A 26,167-nucleotide genomic window follows, 5' to 3' on the forward strand; every position below is an offset into this window, starting at 1 on the left:
GGGTAGCTTGACTGTAGTTTAACTACTTTAACTTACGAGTAGCTTGTAGCTTGTCAAACTACAGTTTCAGAGTAGCTTCCCCAACACTGATATTTACTGTCTGAAATTAACTCAACATTCAGCCATTATTGTCAAATTAGCTTGTGAGATACTGTAAACTTTAGAAACTAGACTGGTTATTAGCTGGTCCAAGCTGGTTTAGATGGGGTCAATTTGACCATGTCAGTCAACCTGCTTACAGCGGCTTAGCCACTGTTCATCCGGGAGCTTGAAGTGGAGAGGGTGAGCAATTTTAAATACTTGGGTGTCCATATTAGTGAGGACCTCACTTGGAAACCACACGTCACGCAGCTGGTTAAGAAGGCCCAACAGCGGCTGTATTTTCTGAGGAGGTTTGGCATGTCGTCTAAGATCCTCAACAACTTCTACAGCTGCGTTATCGAGAGTGTCCTGACTAATTGCATCACTGTGTGGTACGGCAACACTACTGTCATGGACCGTAAACGCCTGCAGAGAGTGGTGAAGACTGCACAGAAGATCACCAGGACTCCATTGCCCTCTCTAGAGAGCATATACCACCGCAGGGTCACCAGGAGAGCTGCTTCTATCCTCAAAGACCCCTCTCACCCCCAGCACGGACTGTTCACACTTCTACCCTCAGGACGGAGGTATAGAAGTGTGAAATGCAGGACATCAAGACTGAAGAACTCTTTTTTCCTTTTTGCCATTAGACTCCTAAACAGTCGATAGGAGTTTGCAACCATGGACATAACTGTTTAATTGTATTGCTCTATTTAACTGCACTATCTCACTTTCTATTGCTTTTATTAAGAAATTCACTATTAAGAAATTCTTCTTTTTGCTATTTTATTTTTGTATGACATTGTATTTATTGCATGACATTTAATGTGGACGGCAAAGTAAGAATTTCATTGTACAGGGAAACATGCTTTCTGTCTGTGCATATGACAATAAACTCTTTGAACTTGAACTTAGAGCTGGTAGACCATGTTGGCTAAGCTGGTGTTGAGCTAGCTAACAACATTACAAAACACTTCAGAATGGTTGACCAGTTACCTTAAGTTGGTAGGCCTGGTTTTACAGCTTATTTAGAAACTGTGCTTTAGTATTAAGATGTGTTTTGGTCGATTGGATCACAAGTAGACGAGGGAGACACATTCCCATTTACACCTGGTGTTTTAAATCCGTCTCTTTTGTTCACTTTCAACCACTTCTGTCCTGATTTCTTTGAGGGGAGAGTCTATCGGTGGGTAAATTTATTTATTTTCTTTCGATCTAATGGACAAAATTAACTTTTACAGTTAACAATTAACATATGAACGTGTCCGGAGACGACAGAAAACATAAACATTCGTTTCTGCTCTGAAAGTCGCAAGACCACACTGAATGCTGTGAGTGCGTGTTAGAAATCAGGAATTGTGAGAGAACATTGTGCTTGGTATGTTTTTCGTCTTCAAACCAAACTTGGGTCTGGCTAGTGTGCTTTCCGTAATGTTTACGTATTAGACCAGTAGGCGGAGGGCAGGCGATATTTTGTAGGCTGTTCGAACACATTCGGTCACATGAGTGTTTACACTACGAAAGCAATCTGGTCAATGAGTTTTCAACTACCTCTGGAAGTGGTTGAGAGTGGATAAGGTCAAAATGTTTTAGACCCCGCTTACACCTGTATTTAGCGTCATACACTTGTGATCTGATCTTAATACCAGTTGTAAACAGGGCCTTAGACAAGTCCAAGCTGGTTTGAATGGTTTATTAGTTGCACGTCCAGCTGATGTGACCACGTTTGACCTGGTAGGCCATATTTATCAATCTGGTTGAGCTTAGTAACAATAGTAAAAGCATAACAAATCTAACAAATGTGAGAGCTTATTAAGAAGCTGCACTTTAGACTTGTCATTAGCTGGTTTACTAGCTGGTTAATCAGCTGGTGGGGTTTGACCTGCAAGTTTGACCTGATAGATTATGTTGATAAGCCTGGATGGAGCCAGGATAGAACCACGTTCCAAAACAGCTTGGACTGGCAGACCAGGCTTGACTATCTAATGCCAATATGACCTGTTGTTTCCAGGGTAGAGGTTTAGTGACAATAATGAAATCCTAATGTAGAGAAATGGTGGAAATGATTTAGAAGACACTTTAAACTCACTCTGAAGTCATCTGGGTTACCAGCTGTAGGGATGTGAAGCCAGAGTTGAGGAAGTTGTCTCTGTACTGAGACATCTTGACAGCAGCCAGCCAGTCCTCTACAGAACTAAAGGTGGTGAAGTCTGGGATGGACCTGTCCAACAACGGCTGGGACGGACTGGTGGAGGAGAAAGAGAGAGTGAGATGCAGGAGAGTAGAGGAACCAAATGACCCAACCTTGGGTGTCAGAGTTGCAGTCTTTGCAGGGACCAACACTGTGGGGACCAATCCTGTTTTTCCCAGAATGAAAACAGCTTAATATGGGGAATAATTATGTATTAAATATTAACATTAATATCTTTATTATGTAAAAATGCCAAATGTTTAGGGTTTGTTTCGGGCTAGTCTACAGGATTTACACTATCATTCAAAAGTCTGAGATTGGTAAGACTTTTTAACGTTTTTGAAAGTCTCTTGTATGCTCACAAAGACTTATTATTAACAGTAAAAACAGTAATAATGTGAAATATTACTTCATTTTAAAATAACTGTTTTCTATTTTCATACATTGTAAAATATAACTGATTCATTTGATGGCAAAATTCCATTTTCAGCATCATTACTCCAGTCTTCAGTGTCACATGATCCTTCAGAAATCATTCTAATATGCTGATTTGGTGATGTTGAAAACAGTAGTGCTAATTCATATTTTTTTGTGGAAACTGTTATAGTTTAAAAGTTCAAAAGAACAGCATTAACATGCTTGCTAAATAAAAATGTTAATTTCTTTCAAAAAAAAAAAAAAAAATGGTTTCCACATTGGTATAAAAATAAAATATTTTTATGATGAGTTTGTTGGACTCACATAGTGGGTATACTGGCGACTGCTTTAAGGCTGGTGGGGTTCCGGATGAGTTTGTCGAGCGTATTGACGATATCTGTGAAGCGTGGCCGAGCGTTCCGATCTTTCTGCCAGCAGTCGAGCATCAGCTGGTGGAGAGCAGTGGGACAGTCCATGGGGGGCGGCAGCCTGTAATCCTGCTCTATGGCGTTGATCACCTTGACACACACAGATAATATTGTCATTAATTACTTTGTTAAGCATATGCTAGTTTCATAGTGGATTCATAAACATGCAAATTAAAACATTTTAAGGATAAAAACACTAAATTAATGATTCCTAAGTAATAAATGATTACTAAGTAAATCATGTCATGACTAACTCGTGATTAAGTGTCACTGAATGAATAATTGCACAAATATTTTGAGTCAAATCTTTTGTATGAAAAACAGAACCGATTATTAAAAAGTTTTCATGCATCCAAATCGCCATTGTCGTGTTTTAAGTTGAAAACAGTGTCAAGTATAAAGCCCCTAAATGAAACTCTTTGTAAAAAATTAATGAATCTTCTTTTGTGTTCAGCAGAAGAAAGAAATTAATACAGGTTTGGAACAACTTGAGGGTGAGTAAATGATGACAGAATTTTCTTTTTTTTAATGAACTATTCCTTTAAATAATAAGAACTAAATAATACCATATCATAAAAAAAAAAGATCCAAAAGCACACACTATTGTTTTATCTCACATAAATACCCTCATGTATCAGTTTTGTTGCATAGAGGCCGCAACATGACACACAAACAACCAGTGAACATCATTAATCTTTAACTGTGATCTGTCGTTCTACCCTCCTCAAACATTGGACTCTCTTCCCATATTCCTCTCTCACTGATTCTATCTGACACAAGCAAACATCAAATAAACAAACAAACATGGTCTATCCTCTGCATACCAATTCTGAGCTCTGGTTTGCATAAACATGAATCTAAATATTTGAGGATCAATCAACTCTCTGCTCCCTCCACAGCGGCCGCTTTTCACCTAAACATATTCCACAGGACGGCAGAGAGATGTGGACTCCGAGCACTGCAGATGTCCTGCTGTTTCATTATGCTGATATGATAGGTTCATGTTAATTTGGGATTGGATTATTGTTAAAAACTCTAGAAGATCGGATAATGAAGTGTGTGATAGGCAGAAAAAACATTATCCACCTCATTCACAACTTTACCCTTGGCGGTTCTTCTGCGTCTGAGAGTATGACATGGGAGCTCTTTTGGTTTGTTTTTGGTGCATGTCATGTGATGTTAAACACTTTGTACAACAGAATTAGACAGCTTTATAGTCCTTCATAAGATGGTTTTCGTGAATATTTAACAATATCATTTTCAATGGATACAATCTTTGGGAAAAGAAAGTACATGCAAAGTATGTACAGAAAGTACATAGAGAGTAATTATTTTCTTCAATTTATTTTCTTTGATCTGAATGTTCTGAATCTTTGAATGCTCAATTATTTTTTTATAGTTGTGAGTTCAGCAATTACAGTCGCAAGTTCCTCAGGGTTCGTTTTGCATCTCTGATGTGTTAACTGGATGCTAAATGGTTTGGGGAATTTATGTTTGCATTGGCAGGGTTCTCTGAAAATGCCAAGAGAGCCTGCGCTGTATTCACAATACAAACAGAAAAAAACAACCTTTTTTCTGCACTGAAACGCACATGCTGGAAGATTTGAATGCAGATATACTTTGAGGTAGAAGGACTCAAAGCAGTGAACATCAGAGCCAATGAGATTGACATTTACATTTAGTCATTTAGCAGATGCTTTTATCCAAAGCGACTTACAAATTAGGACTAAATTAAGCGAGTCATCGTGAAGAGGCAAAAACAATGCAAGAAGTGCTCAAAATACAAAGTTCAGGCATTGCTCAGAGTAGCATAAGCCAGACAAGGGAGGATTAAAGGAAAATTTATATATTTTTTTATGAGGTTAAGTGCTCACGGAAGAGATGAGTTTTCAGTTGTCTTTTGAATGTTGTCAGGGATTCTGCATTCCGGATGAGGGTGGGGAGATCATTTCCACCAGCATGGAACCGTGAATGAGAATGTTCTGGAGAGTGATTTTTTGGCTCTCTGTGATGGAACCACGAGCCGTCGCTCATTGACTGATCGTAGACTACAGGTAGGAATGTAGACTCGTAGGAGCGAGTGAAAGTAGGAGGGAGCTGAGCCTGTGATAGATCTGTAAGCAAGCGTCAATGCCTTGAACTTGATGCGAGCAGCGAGTGGTAGCCAGTGCAGAGAGATGAACAGAGGAGTGACGTGGGCCCTTTTGGGCTCGTTGAAGACGAGACGAGCTGCAGCTTTCTGAATCATTTGTAGAGGTTTAGTTGCACATGATGGAAGTCCATAGCCTGGGAAAACCCAGACAACTTCCGGCAAATTTAGATTTGCTCTACAAGTTAGTCTGGCAAAGAGCTCATTCAAGCCCATTTCTAATCCACATGAGGACAGTCTCCATGAAAGACCCACTGGCAGATGAACGTGCTACTACATTTCTCTCCGAAACGGTAGGAAATTAAATTAGATTTATTAGAGAATAGAATAGAATAGAATCGGGCATTTATATAGCGCTTTCATATGTACTACTGTACACCCAAAGCGCTTTACAATCATGTCAGGGGATCTCTCCTCAACCACCACCAGTGTGCAGCATCCACTTGGATGATGCGACGGCAGCCACAGTACAACGGCGCCAGTGCGCTCACCACACACCGGATATAGGTGGAGAGAGGAGAGAGAGTGATAGAGCCAATTCAATGTAAGGGGATTATTAGGAGGCCATGATTGGTAAGGGCCAATGGTGTGTGGCCATGACACCGGGGTTACACCCCTACTCTTTACGAGAAATGCCATGGGATTTTTAATGACCACAGGGAGTCAGGACCTCGGTTTAACGTCTCATCCGAAGGACGGTGCTCTTTGACAGTATAGTGTCCCCGTCACTACACTGGGGCGTTAGGACCCACACAGACCACAGGGTGAGCACCCCCTGCTGGCCTCACTAACACCTCTTCCAGGAGGATTATAACTGTGACAAGATGATTGACAGGGCAGTTTAAGTGACAGGATGCACGCGACAGATCCGTCCGATAAAGATGACGAAGTAGTATGTCCCAAAGCTTGCCTACTTTTTTGCTACACATTCAAAAGTAAATACCTTTTCTTCAAAAAAAGACTACATACTTTTATGGCGTAGTGTAACTTAGGCGAATTGGGACACAGCATATGGTTTTACATGATGACGATCGCTCTGATTGGTTTTAGGTCTATCCAATTGCGCCCAGAGGCATTTGAGCGACGTCCGTTGGTGACGCCACTTTGGAAATGAGTTATTAATGAAGCTTTGCCAGACCATAACTCAGTTACTACTGAGAATGGTCTGGTTTTAACCAGGCTAGGAAGTCCAGCCAGAAGAGCATTGCAGTATGATTTTTGAAAGGCAATGAGACTTAGGGAGGTCTCAGCGTTTGTTTCAGGGGTCTGAGAGCGATTTGCAATACACTTTATATACATCAAGAATGCATAGTGAGGACCTACAGCCTCACTTTTCACATACATATTGCAAAAATCATTGGCCATCACAGGTTACCATAAAAGGTTATGATGACACACAACAAGTTTAGTTGTAGTATTATATTATATAATATTATATTATCCATCATGATTATATTATTCATCATGATTATATTAGTCATTATGATTAAAATATTCATCAATATTATTATTTATACTATTAATAAATTATATTTTAAATTCCATAATAATACTAACAACAACCACAACAACAACACTACTCATACTACCACTAATAATAATTACCATTATCGTTATTATTATTATTATTAAATAAATATGAAAATATAACATAATAATGTAATATAAAGTGGACTAAGAATCACACAAAATGTTGTTTTATTATTATAATATAATATAATATAATATAATATAATATAATATAATATAATATAATATAATATAATATAGAGTTGCCCCCAAGATTCAGGGCAAGTGTGTCTCAAAGCCAGTTATAGACAGCAATTCTCTGTTCTGTGTAAAATGTAAACTTACATCTTGGTTGCTCATGTCCCAGTAGGGCCTCTCGCCAAAAGACATCACCTCCCACATGACGATCCCGTAACTCCAGACGTCACTAGCAGAAGTGAACTTCCTGTATGCGATCGCTTCCGGCGAGGTCCATCTCACAGGGATCTTTCCACCCTGAGGAAAAAACATATGAGATTTAAATGGGGAGCTGTCATGTGGATTGATTTTGTAGGATTTTGCAGGAATCCATGTTACTCTACATAACATGTACGTACACATAACCATCCAATAAAAAAAAAATATCACGTTCACATCGACAACTGGGAAGTATGTTGTTTGAACATAACAAATAAGCAACGGGAACGTATCGACTCACTGAGTTCTACATCCATTGCAGCTATAAATAATTGCAAACAATGGGCTGCATTTGCATTTTTTAAAATTCAACAAGACTGAATTCAATTATTTTTGCTTTACAAAACACCATACAAAACATTTTCTTCTCTTTCAGTACACACACACACAATAGTGTATGTGTGTGTTTGTGAGGAGGGCCTAGTCTCATCCATGGACGGTGTCTGTCAGTAATTGGTCTACCTGTGGCTAGATTTGTGTGTCTCACTGATTAAAATTGACAGTGGTTTGTTTCACCTTTTTTTCTTTTTCACCTAAAAGATTTACCTCACACACCCACCCGCACAAACAATGACAAAACACACACACATAACTGGTTTGAGAAACCACATGCTTTATGTTCCAGTGTACTGGTGTCAATTAGTTCAGTCCTGCATCTGACATCAACCAGACAGTGAATGAAGAAAATTACTGAGCAGCATTCATGGAAGTGTGGTTTAAAATTTTTAGGTTTAGGCTTAAAAAGTGACAATAATAAAACTAATATTTTTACATTTTATAAATAAAATACCAGTGTTTACCAGCGCAAAACGTGCTGCCAAGACACAATGTGGGTCATTGCTAGGGCGTTGCTATGCAGTTCATTTGTCCTAAATGGTTTTTAGCAAGTTGCAGTATGGTTGCTACATGGTTGCTTATTGTCTCCATGCATTCCGGTCTTTAGAAACGACTGGGGCCTCTACTTTAATATAAGTTAATATAAGGGAATTTTCCAGCACCTTAGCCCACCAGATTTATACTTTTTAAATGACAATTTAATGAAGTTTCAAAAAATAAATTCAAATGTCGTGCATGATGTCTCTGCTTGTGGGTGGGGATTTCTCATTTTAAATGCAACTCTTGCTCAGTGTCCTTATGGATGGAAAACAAAACACATAAGTATGAAAGATTACATAATCTTGACATGTGGATGATCAAAAAAAAAAAAAAAAAAAAAGAATGATTGGAGGGATTGGATGACCCTTTGTGCTTGAACTTTCTCCTGACCTTTGTGTTTAGTGACCCGAAAGACTCAATTTCATCTTCATCGATTTCAATAAAAGATGGAATGAACCTACATACAACAGTCTTAAGGTCACCTTCACTGACCGTTTGCACATAAACACTGAATTCAGGTAGTGACAATTACTTTTACATTGAATCCATGTAGTGTGAACAAAACAAAACAAAACAAAACAGAACCAAAAGCAGCACTGTTTTTCACCAATGACAGTGTTTGAAAATAAATAGGTGAATCACTGAAAAATGAAAAGTCTGAGCAAATATAATAATGTGGTATATCATTTATACAGCATTTATAGTTATAGTTTCGGATATGAGCTCTTCGGATAGTTCTGTTTCGGATATGAGCTGCAGTCTGACAGAACAATGAAGATCTGTCCCTCAGAGCGGCACATGCACACAGCAAACAACACTTGAACAACTGCAGAAGAAACACGCACCACTTGTGTTTAATGTCCCAAACACAAACAATCTGCATTGGAAATGTGCCTGCATGAGGCAAGATGGCAGCAGCATAAATTTACAGTAGATCTGTGAAATATCTAAAAAGACAGAAGAGAAAAGAGACTGTCTGTCTATCTACTTTACAATACTTACAAGTGAGATTGATGACAAAACATGAAGTAATGCAAAAATATAGAGTGGTGTAACACAAACCAAACACAAAACATATATACAATGATATGAAATGACTCATACTTTGATAAAAGGTCCACCGTCCATCCCCATCTCACACAGATGTCAACAAACCAATGCTGCAAAATTGATGAATACTAGATCACCTTGTCTAACTGCTTTTAAATTGTAACCCGTGGCCATTCTGTGGGCCTCACAGACCTAATTTGCTTATATCTCCTTCACTTACATTAATTTCAAATTCCAGTCCAAATTGTGCTGCAATAACATCAGCAGGCAAATCAGACGTCAGGGGAGCTGGTTCAGATAGCAGTAGGCTAACCGTGCGTATCTAACCTTTCGCCCCCTCTTCCCGGTCCCGTACCGCCCCGCCACCGCCCAGACACCCAACGGGGACAGTGCAAATTAAACCACGCTCACCTAATCCTTTATCATCCGTTCCTTTCAATTTCCCATCCAGGATTTTTAATATTAGATTATGACCTTGTCTTTCATAACCCGGTTAAGTATTTTTTTTTGTCCTCTCACTCTTTCTTTTTCTTTTAAGAGTTCTTTGTGCTTAAATGAAACAGCACTTGTACGCCACTGTGAACTGTTTTCACTGGGATCCAGTCTGTCGCGTGGCACTGTGCCCATGCTGCAGGTCAAAGGGCAGATTTCATGTTTAAATAATGACAGCCAAGGACAGCTGTGTGGTAAAATGGTGTTGATATCCTCCATAACTTGATAACCAATCTGCTCACAGTCAACATTTTACAAGAGAGGCAAGAGTCAAGGCTGCATAAACCCATGCAGGAAATTGAGACTAAATTGATAGTTCATATTGACTAAAATAAATCACAAAAAATGCTGCAGTACAAATTACACACTAAAATGGCAAACAACAGTTTTATAACTGCTTGAACTTATGTATTTTTGGGGTTGACGTGTAACTTGACCCCACTGTGGACATATGGAATACCTGAAATTGAGTGTTTTGTTGAGGAGAGGTGTACAATTACTGTTATTAGCGATACAATGAATGAAAATCCACAAAACATGCATTGAAGAAAACACACAAGGCATATTTAGGGACCAGAATATCATAGGGCTCCAAGAATCCACTCAGAACACCTTCACAACCACCCAACAACATCCTGGCAACAATCTAACAACCAGCTAGCAACATTGTAGCAACCACCCAGAACATCCAAGAAACCACCCACAACACCAGATCCAAGCAACCACCCATAAATCCCTAACAACCACCCAGCGACATCCTGGCAACCAACCAGAAACCACAACCACCCAGCAACCACCTGGCAACCAACCAGAACCCCTCTTGCAACCACAACCCCCAGCATCATATAGTAACCGGATGGTTGGCAGAATGTTGCTGGGTGGCTGTTATGGTTTTATGGGTGGTTGCTTGGATGATGCTAGCTGGTGTTGTGGGTGGTTGCTACAATGTTGCTAGTTGGTTGTTAGAACAGCATACTAGTAACAACCACCCAGCAACATCCTGGCAAACAACCAAAACCCCCCTTGCAACAACAACCCCCATCATCATATCCTACCAACCACCCAGGACACCCTGAAAGCCACCCAGCAACCACCTAGAGCAAACTAGTCTCAGACGTGTGTGTCGCGTTCTTTAACAGTCCGCCTGGAAAAAAAAATGCTGCTATGCCAAACCCCCTCATGGAAGAAGAACAGTGGCGTGTTTACAACTGTGACAATGAGCGCTTATCAAAATCTTATTAAAGTAAAATAGGTCCAATAGTTTTACACACTGCTCTGTTATTGTAGGGACATCGACATTATACATTTTCACACCCCTAAAACATGACGCAGAACAAAAGGAACTGTGATTATTCCAGAGTCCAGACCTTCTGCCGTCAGTCTGAAGGTCTGCCTATACGAAACTAAGAACACACTAAAAAAACACGAGGAACATTCAAGCATCCACTTAGAAAAATTAAATATATAACAACACAAAATCTAGTGTTACTTTAAGATTCTAACAAAAACGTATTCCTTGGCATAAATGAAAGCATAAATCAGCGTTCATTCAGAATGAATCTGGCTCTGTGATAGTGACCTTGAGACTTTCCATCTATATGCTGTTTTACACTATTAGAATTGTTCAAAGCAAGCTGTTGTGAGATCAGGAAAGATTAAGAAGCATAAAATGAGCACACATGTTGTTCTCAGCTGCACTGCACAGGGGACTGACACACACATACAGACAGGGAATGTAATAACTGATCGGCTTATATTGGCTTAGGTACCTGTGACACTTCAGACTACATCAAACACACAAACAGATGCATTTCTAGATGAACAGACTCTACATGTACTAACTCTGAATACTCTACATGTACTACTAACTCTGATGGTGGTGAGGTCATTCTTTCTCTTTTCAACACAAATACTAGCTCTACTGCTTGAGCTACATGAGCAACAGTACAGGAGCAACAGTTGCCAACACTGATGCAACAAAACCAGACAACTGGTTTTTGATGGTCAGATGGCTTTTTTTGTGTCATAGGCCAATTTCCACTGCCAGCAGTTGGGCAGTTTGAACCAAGTGACAGTTCTTGGCCAGAATAAGTCTTAATGTGAACCATTCCTGACACTAACAGGCAAAAGTCTGGCTAAACAAGACTATACAATTGCATGAGATGCTAAAAGACATCAGACTTTAACACCTGGAACTGAGAAGACAAGTGTGGGAACACAACTGAAGACACTGAAGGAATTGAAATAGTGAATAAACATGAAAGAGAGAATGAGCATGTCACATTCCACAATCTGGCATGCCTCGGAATGGAGAGGAAGAGGAAGAGGGAAACAGAAAGTGACAGAGAGGAGGGTGGCAGGGTGAGGGGGTGTCACGCATTCAGATCCCACCTCAGTGTAAATAGTTTTATTTTCCATTTACAGCACACAGCCACTGCACTTGTCATGCTGACAGCGAGAGGGAAGTCTGTGTTCATGCTGAGAAAGTGAGGGACAATTCTTTATTTCTTCACTTTCAATTTCACTCCCTTTTCTATATCATCTCCTCCAAGACCAGGAATCCTCTAGTTTTGGGCGAGGAACTCACTGGCTAGTTTGTGTGTGTTTTAGAACAAGATTGTGTTATCTTCAAGTTAGACACAGTACATAAATCAGCTGAAAACAAATTTAAAAAGCAAAATGTCCATGTGACAGGAAGACAGATGGGCAGACATACTTACAAATGTCTCATCCTATGAGTCCGGTACAGTACTGTACTGTGTGTCCAGACTGAATGACTGAATGTGACTGAGCTGTTTAGGTATTACATTTTTCTATCCAGCTATGGACAGACGAATGGATGGACAGACAGACAGACAGACAGACAGACAGACAGACAGATAGATAGATATGCACACTCACAGTCAATGTACCTAATCAGTGTTCTGTCACTAAAAAGGAGTGCTTGATGGGAAAGCCTGTGTCCTTTGATAAAACAATGATATTGGACGCAGAGAGTGATTAATTGGTGAAAGAGTTGACAGAGTGACAGATGAAGCAACATAGTCAAACAACCTGAAAGATCAGCACTGCATGGATGGATGGATGGATGTGTGTGTGTGTATTTGTGTGTTAATCACATCACATCACAGAAACTTAAACCTTCATGTCTTCTGTGAATCCTTGGATAAATTCTACAGCACCATCAATGGAACAAAACACTGAATTCCCTTTCACATGACTGGAGTCAACGTTCCCCAATGCAAAGAACTCAGTAAAGAGAAAGGTCAAGCTACAACTACTATGTCCGACACACAGACACACAGGCAGACAGACAGATAGATCAGAAATATGGATGGATGGATAGATTATGTCGTATAATTTTATCAACCTAAACCAGGCTAACAAACAAAGGGCACAAAATGTTGACAAGCGAACACAAATGCCCCCCAAAAAACCTTAGGGGGTAATTAAATTCTCCCTGTATCAGTAAGGAAGACAGAGATGTCACATCGGTATCGCACCCCAGTTCACACCTTTGCCGCATATTCCTGTCAATCAACAGTCACCACAGGACATCCTGTTTGTGAATGGCGGCTGCCTTTGGGGCTTAATGAGCTTTCACACGTTTCAAGAGAGACAAAACGTTAGCTAAATATTCCCTGTCTGTTGTCTCGTCTCCTTATCATCCGCCTCACATCTCTGATCACCAGCGCCGAGGAACCACCCGAGTGTAAAAGATGAAATTGTTTGCTTACAATGCATGGGACATTTCGATGAGAGGTCTGAAGTGAATTTAAAACACGTTCAATAAAGGATGTGACCTAGGGCTGTTTTTCTGCAGTGCAGAGGAATTATGCATTGAAATGGTTGACCCTGCTAAAAGTGTGACTGTCAATGTACCAGATCCTCCGAAACTAGCCTGAATACAGAAATCATAACAGGGTCTGATAAGACGGAACAAGACAATGAATTATCAGTAAACCCAGATAATTACCAACGTGGCGAATCCACGGTACCAGAAATATCACAGTGCTCTGAATAGAGAGTCTTTAAGGAGGCAGGAGAAAATAGTATTTCATATTAATATTAAAGATCTGCAGCACAGGAGGGCTAATGATGCCTTGGATGCCTATTAATGATACATAATAGAGAAATCTGGAAGTCTGAGCACTCCATTTGGGGAGACAGGCTATTGGAAGTCCAGTCACTTGGCTTTGTTCAATCACATACAGAATTTAAATGCAGTTTTTTTTTTCCAGGAAATGGTGGTGTGCTGTCAGGGAGACAATGCACTCTGGAGAGTTTCATTCTGGAGACATTTTAGGAAATAAAAGACAATAAAGCAAATAAGAATGAGAAAATAAAACCAAAGAATGTAAATGAAGTACAGTATACCTGTCTTTTCAATTATTTCAAACAAAAGTGCCAATCATGGCACCTATTATCTTCTGTTAAAATGAAGTGGTGAGTCTGACAAAGTCTTACCAGTGAGCTGGTGTAGGTGGGGTCAGAGGTGTCTTCCTGCAGATAACGGGATAGGCCGAAGTCCGACACCTTGCACACGAGGTTGCTGTTGACCAGGATGTTGCGGGCAGCCAGGTCTCGGTGGACGTAATTCATTTCCGACAGATACTTCATCCCTGCAGCAATTCCCCTCAACATCCCCACCAGCTGGATCACCGTGAACTGCCCGTCGTTTTGCTACCACACAACACAATCACATGACATTCACCAATATGTCAAAGCTCAATCAAATGAGCTCTTGGTGTTGAACACATTTTTGGTTCTATCTGGTGGTTACTGACAAATTTAAGCATCTATTTCTGTTTCACTCTAGTTCAAAAAGCTTAACAAGTAGGACATGTTCTAGGATCAACATACTTGTTTCTAGAAGGAAATTTGTATCGACCAATCAGACTTTAGGGTTACAATCAGAGTTGAGCACCATTCAGAACTGAACTGAGTCCCTTTAAAATTTCAGTTCAGTTACTTGACTGAGTTGAATTTGAATAGGGGTAGCAAGCAGGATGTAGAACTCCAATTAAAATTTAAATGTTACAAACTTAATGTAATTTATAGGCAGACAGACAGACAGACAGACAGACAGACAGACAGACAGACAGACAGAGAAATAGATAGATAGATAGATAGATAGATAGATAGATAGATAGATAGATAGATAGATAGATAGATAGATAGATAGATAGATAGATAGATATAAGGACAGACAGATAGATAGATAGATAGATAGATAGATAGATAGATAGATAGACATAAGGATAGATAGATGAATAGATAGATAGATAGATAGATAGATAGACAGACAGACATAAGGATAGATAGATGAATAGATAGATAGATATATAGATAGATAGATAGATAGACATAAGGATAGATAGATAGATAGATAGATAGATAGATAGATAGATAGATAGATAGACATAATGATAGATAGATAGATAGATAGATAGATAGATAGACATAAGGACAGACAGATAGATAGATAGATAGATAGATAGATAGATAGATAGATAGATAGATAGATAGATAGATAGATAGATAGATAGATAGATAGATAGATAGATATCAAACAGCTGAAAGTCGTTCTGAGACATGGATGTACTTTTAGAAACATGTTAATTAAATAAAATGATAATTTCACACAAAGGCAAACTCTTTAATAATTTGAGATTAACAGCAGCACAGACAAAATAAATATAAATAAAATAATTATAATAAAGTATTTGCACATATTGATTTTATTGTTTTGAGCACCAGTTGTGTTTAACACTCTTCATCAAAAGCTGTCTAAAACATGTTTACAGCACATAGTGGGGGACATTTCAGTTCCTTCGAAACTTCTGTACACAGTCGCCATGTTGCGCAAGTGAAAGCTTTGAACTGAACGCACGATAACAAACAGGGGTGGGGGTGTGGATCGATGGTGACGCTACTCGGATGTGGTGGATTTTTAAGCCGACTTCAAAGAGAACCTTTATTGTGGCACCAGATCAAAGCTAGGGAGAACCAATCCATGAGATTGAAAAAAACGGGCTGAACATCGATTAAGCAGTGTACTTCTCCATGCCAGAGGGAAAGAATGAAACAGAAAGAAAATAGAGAGAGAGAGAGAGAGAGAGAGAGACAGAGTGTGCTTGTTTTGGATGTTGCATTTACCCTAAGGAAAGAGTCGAGTGCCCCGTTCTCCATGAACTCTGTGACGATCATGACCGGCCGGCTTTTGGTGACCACCCCTTCAAGGCGAATGATGTTGGGGTGATCAAACTGCCCCATGATTGATGCCTCAGACAGGAAGTCGCGTCTCTGCTTCTCAGAATAACCCGCCTTCAGTGTTTTGATGGCAACGTAGATCTCTCGTTTTCCAGGCAGTTTCAGTCGACCTTTATATACTTCCCCAAACTCACCTGGGGCGCAGAGAGAGGAAGAATGAGAGGGAGAGTATTTAGACCATAAAAACAATAAAGTGGTTAAAGATTCAAGCTCATAACTAAAAGACAGTAGATTAAAACTTCACAATTCAATGGATAGGAATGTGTTTGGAGGAGTAGAAAGAGCTTTGAATCAATAAATTACACAGCAAATTGGATTCCCCAAAAAAATATGTCAATAATTGAAAGTCAGAATTTGAGAAGTTATATTGTTTGACTCCATGATGGAGAATCACGTATGTACTTACTTGAATTTATCCTTAAAACGAACCATCCCGATTGAAAATTAACTTCAGTGATTCAGCAAAAAAGTTTCTGTATTGGTCAATCCAAGTGAATTTAGATGTTACATAACTTCTAAAGCAAATAGCAAATAAAGAAGCCTTAAAGTCTCAAAGTTTAAGTAAAAAAATTAGAGCATTATCGCTGAATTTCAGGATTTAATCAAGCTGATGTCTGTAACTTTTCCATGTTAAGTAAACCATTTGTAGGCTAAGTAAACCAATGTGGCAAACAATGTCAACTTTTAAACATGGCTCAACCAATAGAGGTTAGGCCTTGTCCTGAATGGCACTCTAAACACTTGAGGTCTTCCTCTGAGTCCGCACCTTTGTGACGTAATGCCGCTTTGACTGTCAGAAAGGAGTCAAAAGTGCGCATCGAGGGCGCATATCGACCACAAAGGGGCGCTCATGAGAACCCTTCTGAAACCTAAAATTACTAAATGGGACATCCTACAGTCTCATGGACTTAACGGACATGTGGCAGCCATTGTAAGTCCACAAGACCGAAAGTCCATATGAAGTTTGCAATTTGGGGCAGGGCCTTAGCTTGGGACTGGACTACTGTTAACCCTAGAGAACTAAAAATATAGTTACCAAATGAAACTCCAAAATTATTCAAACAGTTCATATGTGGTAGCTTAAATGTTAAGGATTTGGGTTGTTAAAACACAAAAACTGCAGCTCCCAACCATGTGGATGTGACTCATGATTGAGTCACTGGGTTCATTCTGACATTCAGCATGTCACTAAACCCCAGGTTGCATATAATAACTTCACTAGAACCAACTTTGGAACAAAACCAAGCTCGATTATTTATATGGCGCCAGAAGTGTTATAAAATCAATATAACTCAAGAAAAAATAGTAAGGGATAGGTTAAAGAGAAACTCTATCAACTTTGATTTGAGTTTTAGTGCTAAAAGGTTGAGAGTATTTGTTATGATCTGTGTGAAATCCATATGAGGTGCATCAGTGGATTAACTTGAGCTTTCTGCATCAGAGCAGACTGTGAGTCATAACTCGTCTTCACCATGACTCGGCAAAGAGATGAGGAGAAGAGCAGAGACCTTCAGGATGCTGTGTTGTGTGTCTTTCTTGTGTTTGTGAGTAAATGCAGACATACCGAGGGTATATAAAAGTTCAGAGAGGTATATGTGCTTCAAATCTGTCCCAGAAAAGCCCGTCTAACACTGTATATACTGTATATCATATGGTAACACTTTACAATAAGGTTCATTAGTTAACATTAGTTAACTACATTAGTTTACATTAATTAATAATGAACTGCACTTATAGAGCATTTATTAATCTTTGTTAATGTTAATTTCAACATTTACACAGTGTGTAATGAATACGAGTTTTACGAGAATCAATTGGGTGAACCAATGATTCAATGGCCCATTCATAAAGAGAGTCATTTACTTCATTCCTGAATGAACCAGCCGCTTGAAAGAATCAAATGAATAAATTACTCAATGACTTACTCATTTAGACATTTATCGCCAGCAATTGGCAGTTTTGGTTTCTTATTTAGAGAATTATTCCACAAAAAAAAAATACTATTTCATAATTTGGGGATAATTCTGTTTATTTACATTTACTCAACCTCACCACATTTTAAACCTGTATGACATTCTTTCTTTTGCAGAACATAATAAAATATATTTTGAAGAATGTTGGTAACCAAACTGTTTTGTTCTGTAAATATATCTAAATACCAATTCAGATGTAGATTAAAAAAAAAACAAAAAAAAAACATGGCCGTTGTAGCATAAATGTTTATGTGTAATAAATTAGATGTTGAATTAAATCAAATATTTCTTTCTAAAGCTACTTTTTGTAATGTATATTTGATGCTTTTCTCATTTAACACAATAATGACTTTAAGGGCCCTATCTTACACCCGGCCCAATGCAGCGCCAAGCGCGATGCAAGTGTTTTTGGCTAGTTTCAGCCCGACGCAGTTATCATTTCCACGTCATGCGCCACGTTGTTTAAATAGCAAATGCATTTGCGCTCATTTGTGTGCCCATGGGCGTGCTGGTCTGAAACCATGTGTGTTCTGGCGCACTGTTGGCACGTTGCTATTTTGAGGCAACAGAAATAGACTGCGCTATTGACCAACTGAAACCTGGTCTAAAGTCAATGGCACAATATATATATTTTTTTATTATTTAAAGAGCACGTTAGTAATGTGCGCCTATAGGCGGGTCCACAACGCGCGTACACTCTGCTTATTAAACACACAGGGACACACAACAGCACACAAACATGCCAAATATTTAAAATAAAAGGATTACAATGTGGTGAAATCCGGCTTGTCCCGTAGATGGTCTGTTTGCGTACTTTTACCTTGCACACGAGCAGTTCCGTTTGCGCTCTGGAGACGGCTTCGGCCTTTCCACTATCAAATTCCGTCATGTAAATAGCGAATCTGCCATGGCGCGAGCGCAACTGCCATTTAAAGGGAATGGGAGATGAGACTCTGATTGGTTTAACGCACGTAAATCCAAAAACACACCCATTACTCAATTAAGAGAATAGGGACAACCCTTTTAGACCGTGCGCCTGGCATTTTTCCCGTCGTTACACTAGCAAAAGTGGATTCGGACACACGCCGTAAGTGAACTTGCGCCCTGCGCTTTACACCATGCGCTTATATTGTTAAAAAAGGGGCCCTAAATGATCTTTTGGGGATCATTTCTCAGACGAATTTAATGTGAAATTAAATTGCGATTAATTAGATGTTTTTTTTTTTTTACTTATTTAATAATAAATGTTTAAAAACTTAAATATTCATGTTTTTTTATATCTGAAAACTGTTATATCAATAGCATTCAAAATGTCTATGCCATTTTAAAGCTTCTTGCTCTGAAAAGTCATAAAGTGATTCATGCATTTACACATGCACACATAGCAGAAACACACCACACCTGCCCCAATAACTTCTTCAATCTTGACGGTGGAGACATCTATTTCCTTGGCGAATTCTCTGACAGCTTCATTTGGATCTTCGTAGGTGAAGGGGTCGATGTAGATCTTCATCCCCGGAGAGCCTGGCAGGGTCGGGCAGCCCATGGGAGTGTGGCAGTTAGAAAGATCTGGCCTCAAAGTGAGTTCTACAACACAACAGAATGACACAGCTCGATGAAATGCTCTGAAGTTTCTTCCGCATAGTGTTCATTTCAGTGCAGTTGTAAAAACATTATGGTAAATCTATTTTATGATGATAATGAAAGGAGGTCAAGTCTGAGCACATTATTATAAATCATTTCTGTTTTAATGCATTTATCGAATCAGTAAATAAACTAATTCAGTGTGAGTGGTTAAACAAGAGGCAATCTAAAACTGAGTGGATTTATCTGAAATATGAAAATAATTACTGTGCCCATCGTCTGGTGCTGATGACAACAATAGTTTCTCAAAAAAAAAAAAAAAAAAAAAAAAACCCCACTGAAATAAATAGGGTTATGAATTGATTTACCGGTAAATAAAAATACTGGCACCAAATGATTTTCATGACATTCAGTTTCGTTAACCATTCAGTTCTTGAACATCTGCATTCTAGAATATCAGCGATGAAGAATTAAAAGTAGTTCACACAAATCATTTGGACTATTTTTATTAATACACATATGATGCTTTAGCATCCCCTTTGAAGCTTAAAAGTTTTATTGTAACTGTAAGGAAAACATCATTCAAAGGTGTCTCATTTTTTGAGGAAGAAAGACATGTGCAGGTTAGGTGAGGTGGAGAGTCAAAAATGTGTGTGTGTGAGCCCTGTGATGGACTGACCATCTGTCCAGGGTGCTTTCCCCTGCCTCTGGCCTAAAAAAAATTGGGATAGGCTCCAGCACTATGACCCTAGAAGGTCGTATAAGGAATAGATATATTGATGTGTTTATTTCTTCCATTTTTTTCCCTTTAAAAACATTATGGAATCATAGCTGCTGACTATGACATCATTAAACAGCAGTGGAACACAAGATGGTTGCAGTGAATCACTCTCTCTCTCTCTCTCTGCTTCTCCAATAGAGCCGAATCAAATTCTCTTCTGCCTTTATCCAACACAGGACCTCATAAACAGATAACGCAGACATGCTATCAAACCGCTCTCCATGGCAGAAGATGAAACTTCATGTGTAAACATCGAGGATGCAGAAAGTAATCTCAGAGAATCAGCGAGAACCAGCAACCCACACAAATAAAACAAACATTAAACGAGCTCTAAAAGGAGGTGTTCATATCCGTTGTCCAATAAGAAAAAGACCCAAAAGCAGGTGTGCAAGCTGATGCAATCACACTGAAAGACACAGGCTAACGTCTGCTTCAGAAGAGATGAGTGCTGACTCGGACGCTGGAGGGCGGAGAGACCAGGGAATGTCACCCAGCGTAACAGGAAGGCCAAGAGACATTCAAGTCTTCAGGCACGATAATAACCCATCCTGCACACACTCGACTGACAGCCCTATGGAGTCCAGACAACACTGTGAAATGTATCAAGATTCACCCTATTTACTTAATAAATAATGAAGAATTGTATTGTGCATGATTCAACAGTGCATGCTATTATAAAGAAGAAATGTGTGTTTGCATGATCTTGAAAATCATGAAAATATAATTACTTTCTTGACTGCTGAAATCAGCTGTTCTTTCTTTTGCAATGCTATGTGAGCAGGGGAAAATAATATTAATAAATAATATAACACAAACATATTGACAGTCAATCAAATATCAATAGATGTTCAAAAAAAATAAAAATCAAGCCCTGTCCTACATTATTTATTACTTCATATTCACTCAAAAATATGGCTCATTATTATTGTCTCATATCCAGAGAAATTAAATGTCAAATGGAAATAAATTTTTTAAATAAAATAGCTTTACACACTATGAAAACAGTTCAAGTTAAAACTTTCTTTCTAGTAGGGCTGTGAAAGGATTGATCGCGATTAATCGCATCCAAAATAAAAAAAAATGTGTTTACATAATATATGTGTGTGTACTGTGTATAATTATTTTGTATATATAAATACACAAACATGCATGTATATATTTAAGAATTATTTGCACGTATATACTGTATTTAAGATAAAATGTATAATATATATACAGTATCTCACAAAAGTGAGTACACCTCTCACATTCAAGCAAACACTTTAGTATATCTTCTCAAAGGACAATACTATAGGATTTAAACTTGGAGATATCGTAGAGTAGTCAATGTGCTGCTTGTATAGCAGTATATATTTACTGTCCTCTGAAAATAACTCAACATACAGCCATTATTGTCAAAATAGCTGGCAACAAAAGTGAGTACACCCTAAGTGAACATGTCAAAACTGTGTCCAAAGTGTCAATATTTTGTGTGAGCACCATTGTTATCTAGCACTGCCTTAATCCTCCTGGGCATGGAGTTCAGCAGAGCTGCACAGGTTGTTGCTGGGATCCTCTTCCACTCCTCCATAATGACATCATGGAGCTGCTGGATGTTAGACACATGGCGCTTCTCCACCTTCCGCTTGAGGACGCCCCACAGATGCTCAATAGGGTTCAGGTCTGGAGAAATACTTGGCCACTCCATCACCTTCACCTTCCTCAGCAAGGCAGTGATCATCTTGGCGGTGTGTTTGGGGTCGTTATCATGCCGTTCGGCCCAGTTTCTGAAGGGAGGGCATCATGTTCTGCTTCAGAATGTCGCATCACATGTTGGAATCCATGTTTCCCTCAATGAAGCTCAGCTCCCCAGTACCAGCAGCACTCATGCATCCCTAGACCATGATGCTACCACCACCATACTCGACTGTAGGCAAGACACAGTTTTCTTGGTACTCCTCACCAGGGCATCGCCACACATGCTGGACACCATCTGAGCCAAATAAGTTTATCTTAGTCTCATCAGACCACAGGACATGGTTCCAGTAATTCATGCTTTTGGAAAGGTTACTTTCAGCAAACTGTGTACGGGAGCTGTGACTTTCTTGTGAGCCAGCTTCAGAAGAGGCGTCCTTCTGGGACTACGGCCATGCAAACTGACTGCGGCGTATGGTCTGAGCACTGACAAGCTGACCTTCCGCTTCTGCAACCTCTAAAGCAATGCTAGCAGGACTCATGCGTCTGTTTTTTTAAGCCAGCTTCTGCACCTGACGCACAGCACGAGGACTCAACTTCTTTGATTGATCCTTGCAAGGCCTGTTACGGGTGGAACCCATCTTGGAAAACCTCTGTATGACCCTGGCCAGAACTGTAACTCAGTTTCAGGGTGTTACTGATTTTCTTATAGCCTAGGCCATCTTTGTGGAGAGTAACAATTCTAATTCTCAAATCCTTAGAGAGTTCTTTGCCATGAGGTGCCATGTTGAACATCCAGTGGTCAGTATGAGAGAACTGTACTCAGAGCACAAATTGTAACTGCTCTAATACAAGATACACACATTTGTATGGTCCTGTCAAGCAGACAAAAACATGAACATGATGAATAGGACATGTGGCTTTGCATGATTAAACGACATACAGCTGTTATCACTTAGGATGTACTCACTTTTGTTGCCAGCTTTTTTGACAATAATGGCTGTAAATATATACTGCTATTCAAGCAGCACATTGATTACTCTAAAATATATCCAAGTTTCATTTCTATAGTATTGTCCCTTGAGAAGATATACTAAGGTGTTTGCTGAAATGTGAGGGGTGTATTCACTTTTGTGAGATAAATATTTTATATATAAATATCTTACATGCATGTGTGTGTATTTATATAAAAATACAAAATAATTATACACAGTACACACACATACATTAATTTAACAGAATTTTTATTTTGGATGTGATTAATAGCCCTACTTTCCAGTACAAACAAATAATTTATGCTGAGAAATAGAAGCATTTATGCTGCAAATAGAAAAAAGGTATGCCAAATAAAGGCTCATTCTAAGATCTTTTGACTTTTGACATCAGACGTAGGTAACACTTTAGTTTAGGGTCCAATTCTCACGATTAACTAGTTGCTTATTAGCATGCATATCACTAGGATATTGGCTGTTTATTTGTGCTTATAAAGCACATATTAATGCCTTATTCTGCATGACCATATTCTACATCCCTTAATCCTATCCAATACCTAAACTTGACAAAAACCTTACTAACTATTAATAAGCAGTAATTAGGAGTTAATTCAGGAAAAAGTCATACGTAATAGTTAGTTAATAGTGAGAATTGGACCCTAATCTAAAGTGTGACCAACATTAATACATCCAATCAAATGTTTAACGTCAACCATGGCTATTCAGTGATCAGAAACCAGAGGACGAAGCAGAATATATGCTCTTATTCCATAACACCACAAAACTAACAAGTGTCTTTCAAAAGTTGTGCTGTTCTTCAGTGTGTGCAGCACCTGCCGTTCTTCAGAAGGATCCTGCAGTTAGTTTATTTTAACAAGGTCCCTAGTCATTTCAAAGCTTTACTAACATTTTAAGTGGACATCAGGGGGAAAAACTGATGAAAGGAATGTATGATATGAACCCTTTAAGCTGAAAAAATGTCATGAAGGTCTGTTGAATTATGCATTTCAAACACACAACGTGCACAAACCTACAGAGTGCTTTAATTTTAGAAATGCGGCTTTCGTTCATCAATAACTCAAATAGCAAACAGTTTATCTCCCCTCGTCCTCTGGAGTAATGCATCGTAACAGCTCCACTCGTTTCTTATGGCTGAGAAAGGAAAATAAAAAATATATATGTTAATATTTCATAGCCACTTGATCCGTGCGTGCCTGGAACGCCAACTGCTCTGCCACTCCACTGAACCCCAGTCCCGCAGGAGAGAGAGAATCAAGAGAGAGAGAGAGAGAGACCAGAATGCATCACTTCTACCTGGACACTAAAAACCCTGTGAGATAGAACAACAGAAACTTCTGGCCAAGCCCCTGAGGACAGACACTTGCGCAGCATCCAAAATCAAATACTCCCCTACTGTATAGTATGCGAAAAACAGTACGCCAAAAGAATAGTATGTCCAGATACAAAACATTCAAAAAACAGTACACTGTAAAAAAAAAAGTCAAAATTTTCTAGTGACTGGTCACATCTAAATTTTTCAATTAGTCTGACGTATTATTTCTCATTGAGCCAATGTTAACAGACTACTGCAACAAGAATTGCACTTGGGCCAATTACAAAATTTAGATGTGACCAGTCACTAGAAAATTTTGACTTGGAGAGGTTAGAATTTTTTTACAGTGTAGGTGAAAAGTACCCGGATGACTTACTAGTTCTGTCAAGTTTCTGAAGTGTGCATTTGATGGACACTTTACTGTCCCATAAGGCCACGGGCGAGGATTTTTTGAATGGAAGTGAAGGAACGCAACTGACGCTGGTAGATCACGTGACAGTAACAACATGGCGGATGTAGAACATCCGAATTCTGATCATGAGTTACTGTAGTCTTTCCCATCTAATGTTGTTAATCTTGGTTTGTGAATAGGAGCATCTTAATACACTTCATGCACACTGCAAACGCCTGACCCCTGGACTGTGTAATCGCATTGTTTCTGAGCTTTGAAAGAACAGCCGTCTCTGATGCGTCCTGATACATAAAAGGATCCGTCTCAGGTTAAGAAGCTTTGAGAACATCAGCCCATTTGTGCTCTTATGCGGAGCGTCTGACACAGTGTAAGCATTATTTAGATCAGATTAGTTGCATCTCGCTGATCTCTCAGGTGAAAGATGATTTTTCTCTATCTCTCTGGTATTAAAAAGCCATGCGTTATGAAGCATACTCCATTATGACTCTGCTACATTATGAGTGCCTCACTATTGCAAGGCTCTATTAAGTTTTAAATCAATATTTTACACGAAACAATATTTCCATTTTATGTCCAGCATTCATTTTTCTTCATTCACGGCAATTTAAGTCTTTCAGATCCTTAGGGTGCTCATTATAGAGAGAGAAAGAGAGAGAGAGAGAGAGAGAGAGAGAGAGAGAGAGAAAGATGGACGAGTGGACAAGAGAGGTGGACGTTTCATTTGTAACCAGGTTCCAGCTTAGTGACAACAGCAAAATAAAGTTACAGAAACAGCTGCGACACATTAATGGTCTTGAATGAATGATATCTGCATTACATTCATGTTGGTTCTGTTCTGTTTACCCTAAGGGGGGTTATTACTGCTCTTATCCATGCTAGGCTGCACGGATGCGCAGGCCTGAGCGGAACCATACCGCCAATCCAAACTGTATGCTAACTGTCAACCGTATTTGACAATAGTGGTCCTGACAGAACAATATAGATAGATAGATAGATAGATAGATAGATAGATAGATAGATAGATAGATAGATAGATAGACGGACAGATGTATTTTTAGATGTGGCTGTTCTTGAAATACAATAAATACACCTCTGGTGAGACGACCTCAAAAATGTAAAACATCAAAACAGCAGGCGTTGAAAATATCCTTCATTAGAAACAATAAATGGATATTAGTCCAAATAGCTCAGAGTAATTAATGGATATGAGGTCGCTGTCCTTAATATTCAGTCCAAATTCAACTTCAGTTTATGGGGAAATGTGATATGCTTGCAATTTGAATAAAAAGTGTCCTCTAAATAAATAAAAAAATAATAATAAAAAAAAAAAAATGTAAAAGTAGTTATTAAAACAGTTAGTTAATGAAATATTAAATGAATATGAGGTCACTGTCCCTCATTTTAATAGACAATAATATTTTTATTTTTATAATTATTTGATGACATACAATATTAATAATTGTATGTCATCAAATAAAAAATAAAAAAAACAACTA

The 26,167-nt window shown here is 38.8% G+C and overlaps 1 protein-coding gene across 1 annotated transcript in view; it reads right to left on the reverse strand.

The window, feature by feature from the left end:
• ephb1 (EPH receptor B1) overlaps window positions 1-26,167 on the reverse strand; it is a 262,917-nt gene that overhangs the window by 10,664 nt on the left and 226,086 nt on the right. The window contains exons 10-15 of the mRNA XM_084411790.1: window positions 19,297-19,482; window positions 15,809-16,056; window positions 14,117-14,332; window positions 7,121-7,270; window positions 3,014-3,207; window positions 2,171-2,326 (exon numbers count right to left, since the gene is read on the reverse strand). Coding sequence (XP_084267916.1) covers window positions 2,171-2,326; window positions 3,014-3,207; window positions 7,121-7,270; window positions 14,117-14,332; window positions 15,809-16,056; window positions 19,297-19,482 — 1,150 coding nt within the window. The remainder of the gene's footprint in view (window positions 1-2,170; window positions 2,327-3,013; window positions 3,208-7,120; window positions 7,271-14,116; window positions 14,333-15,808; window positions 16,057-19,296; window positions 19,483-26,167) is intronic.

Source organism: Rutilus rutilus (assembly GCF_951802725.1).
Source record: "Rutilus rutilus genome assembly, chromosome: 6".
Lineage (NCBI taxonomy): Eukaryota > Metazoa > Chordata > Actinopteri > Cypriniformes > Leuciscidae > Rutilus > Rutilus rutilus.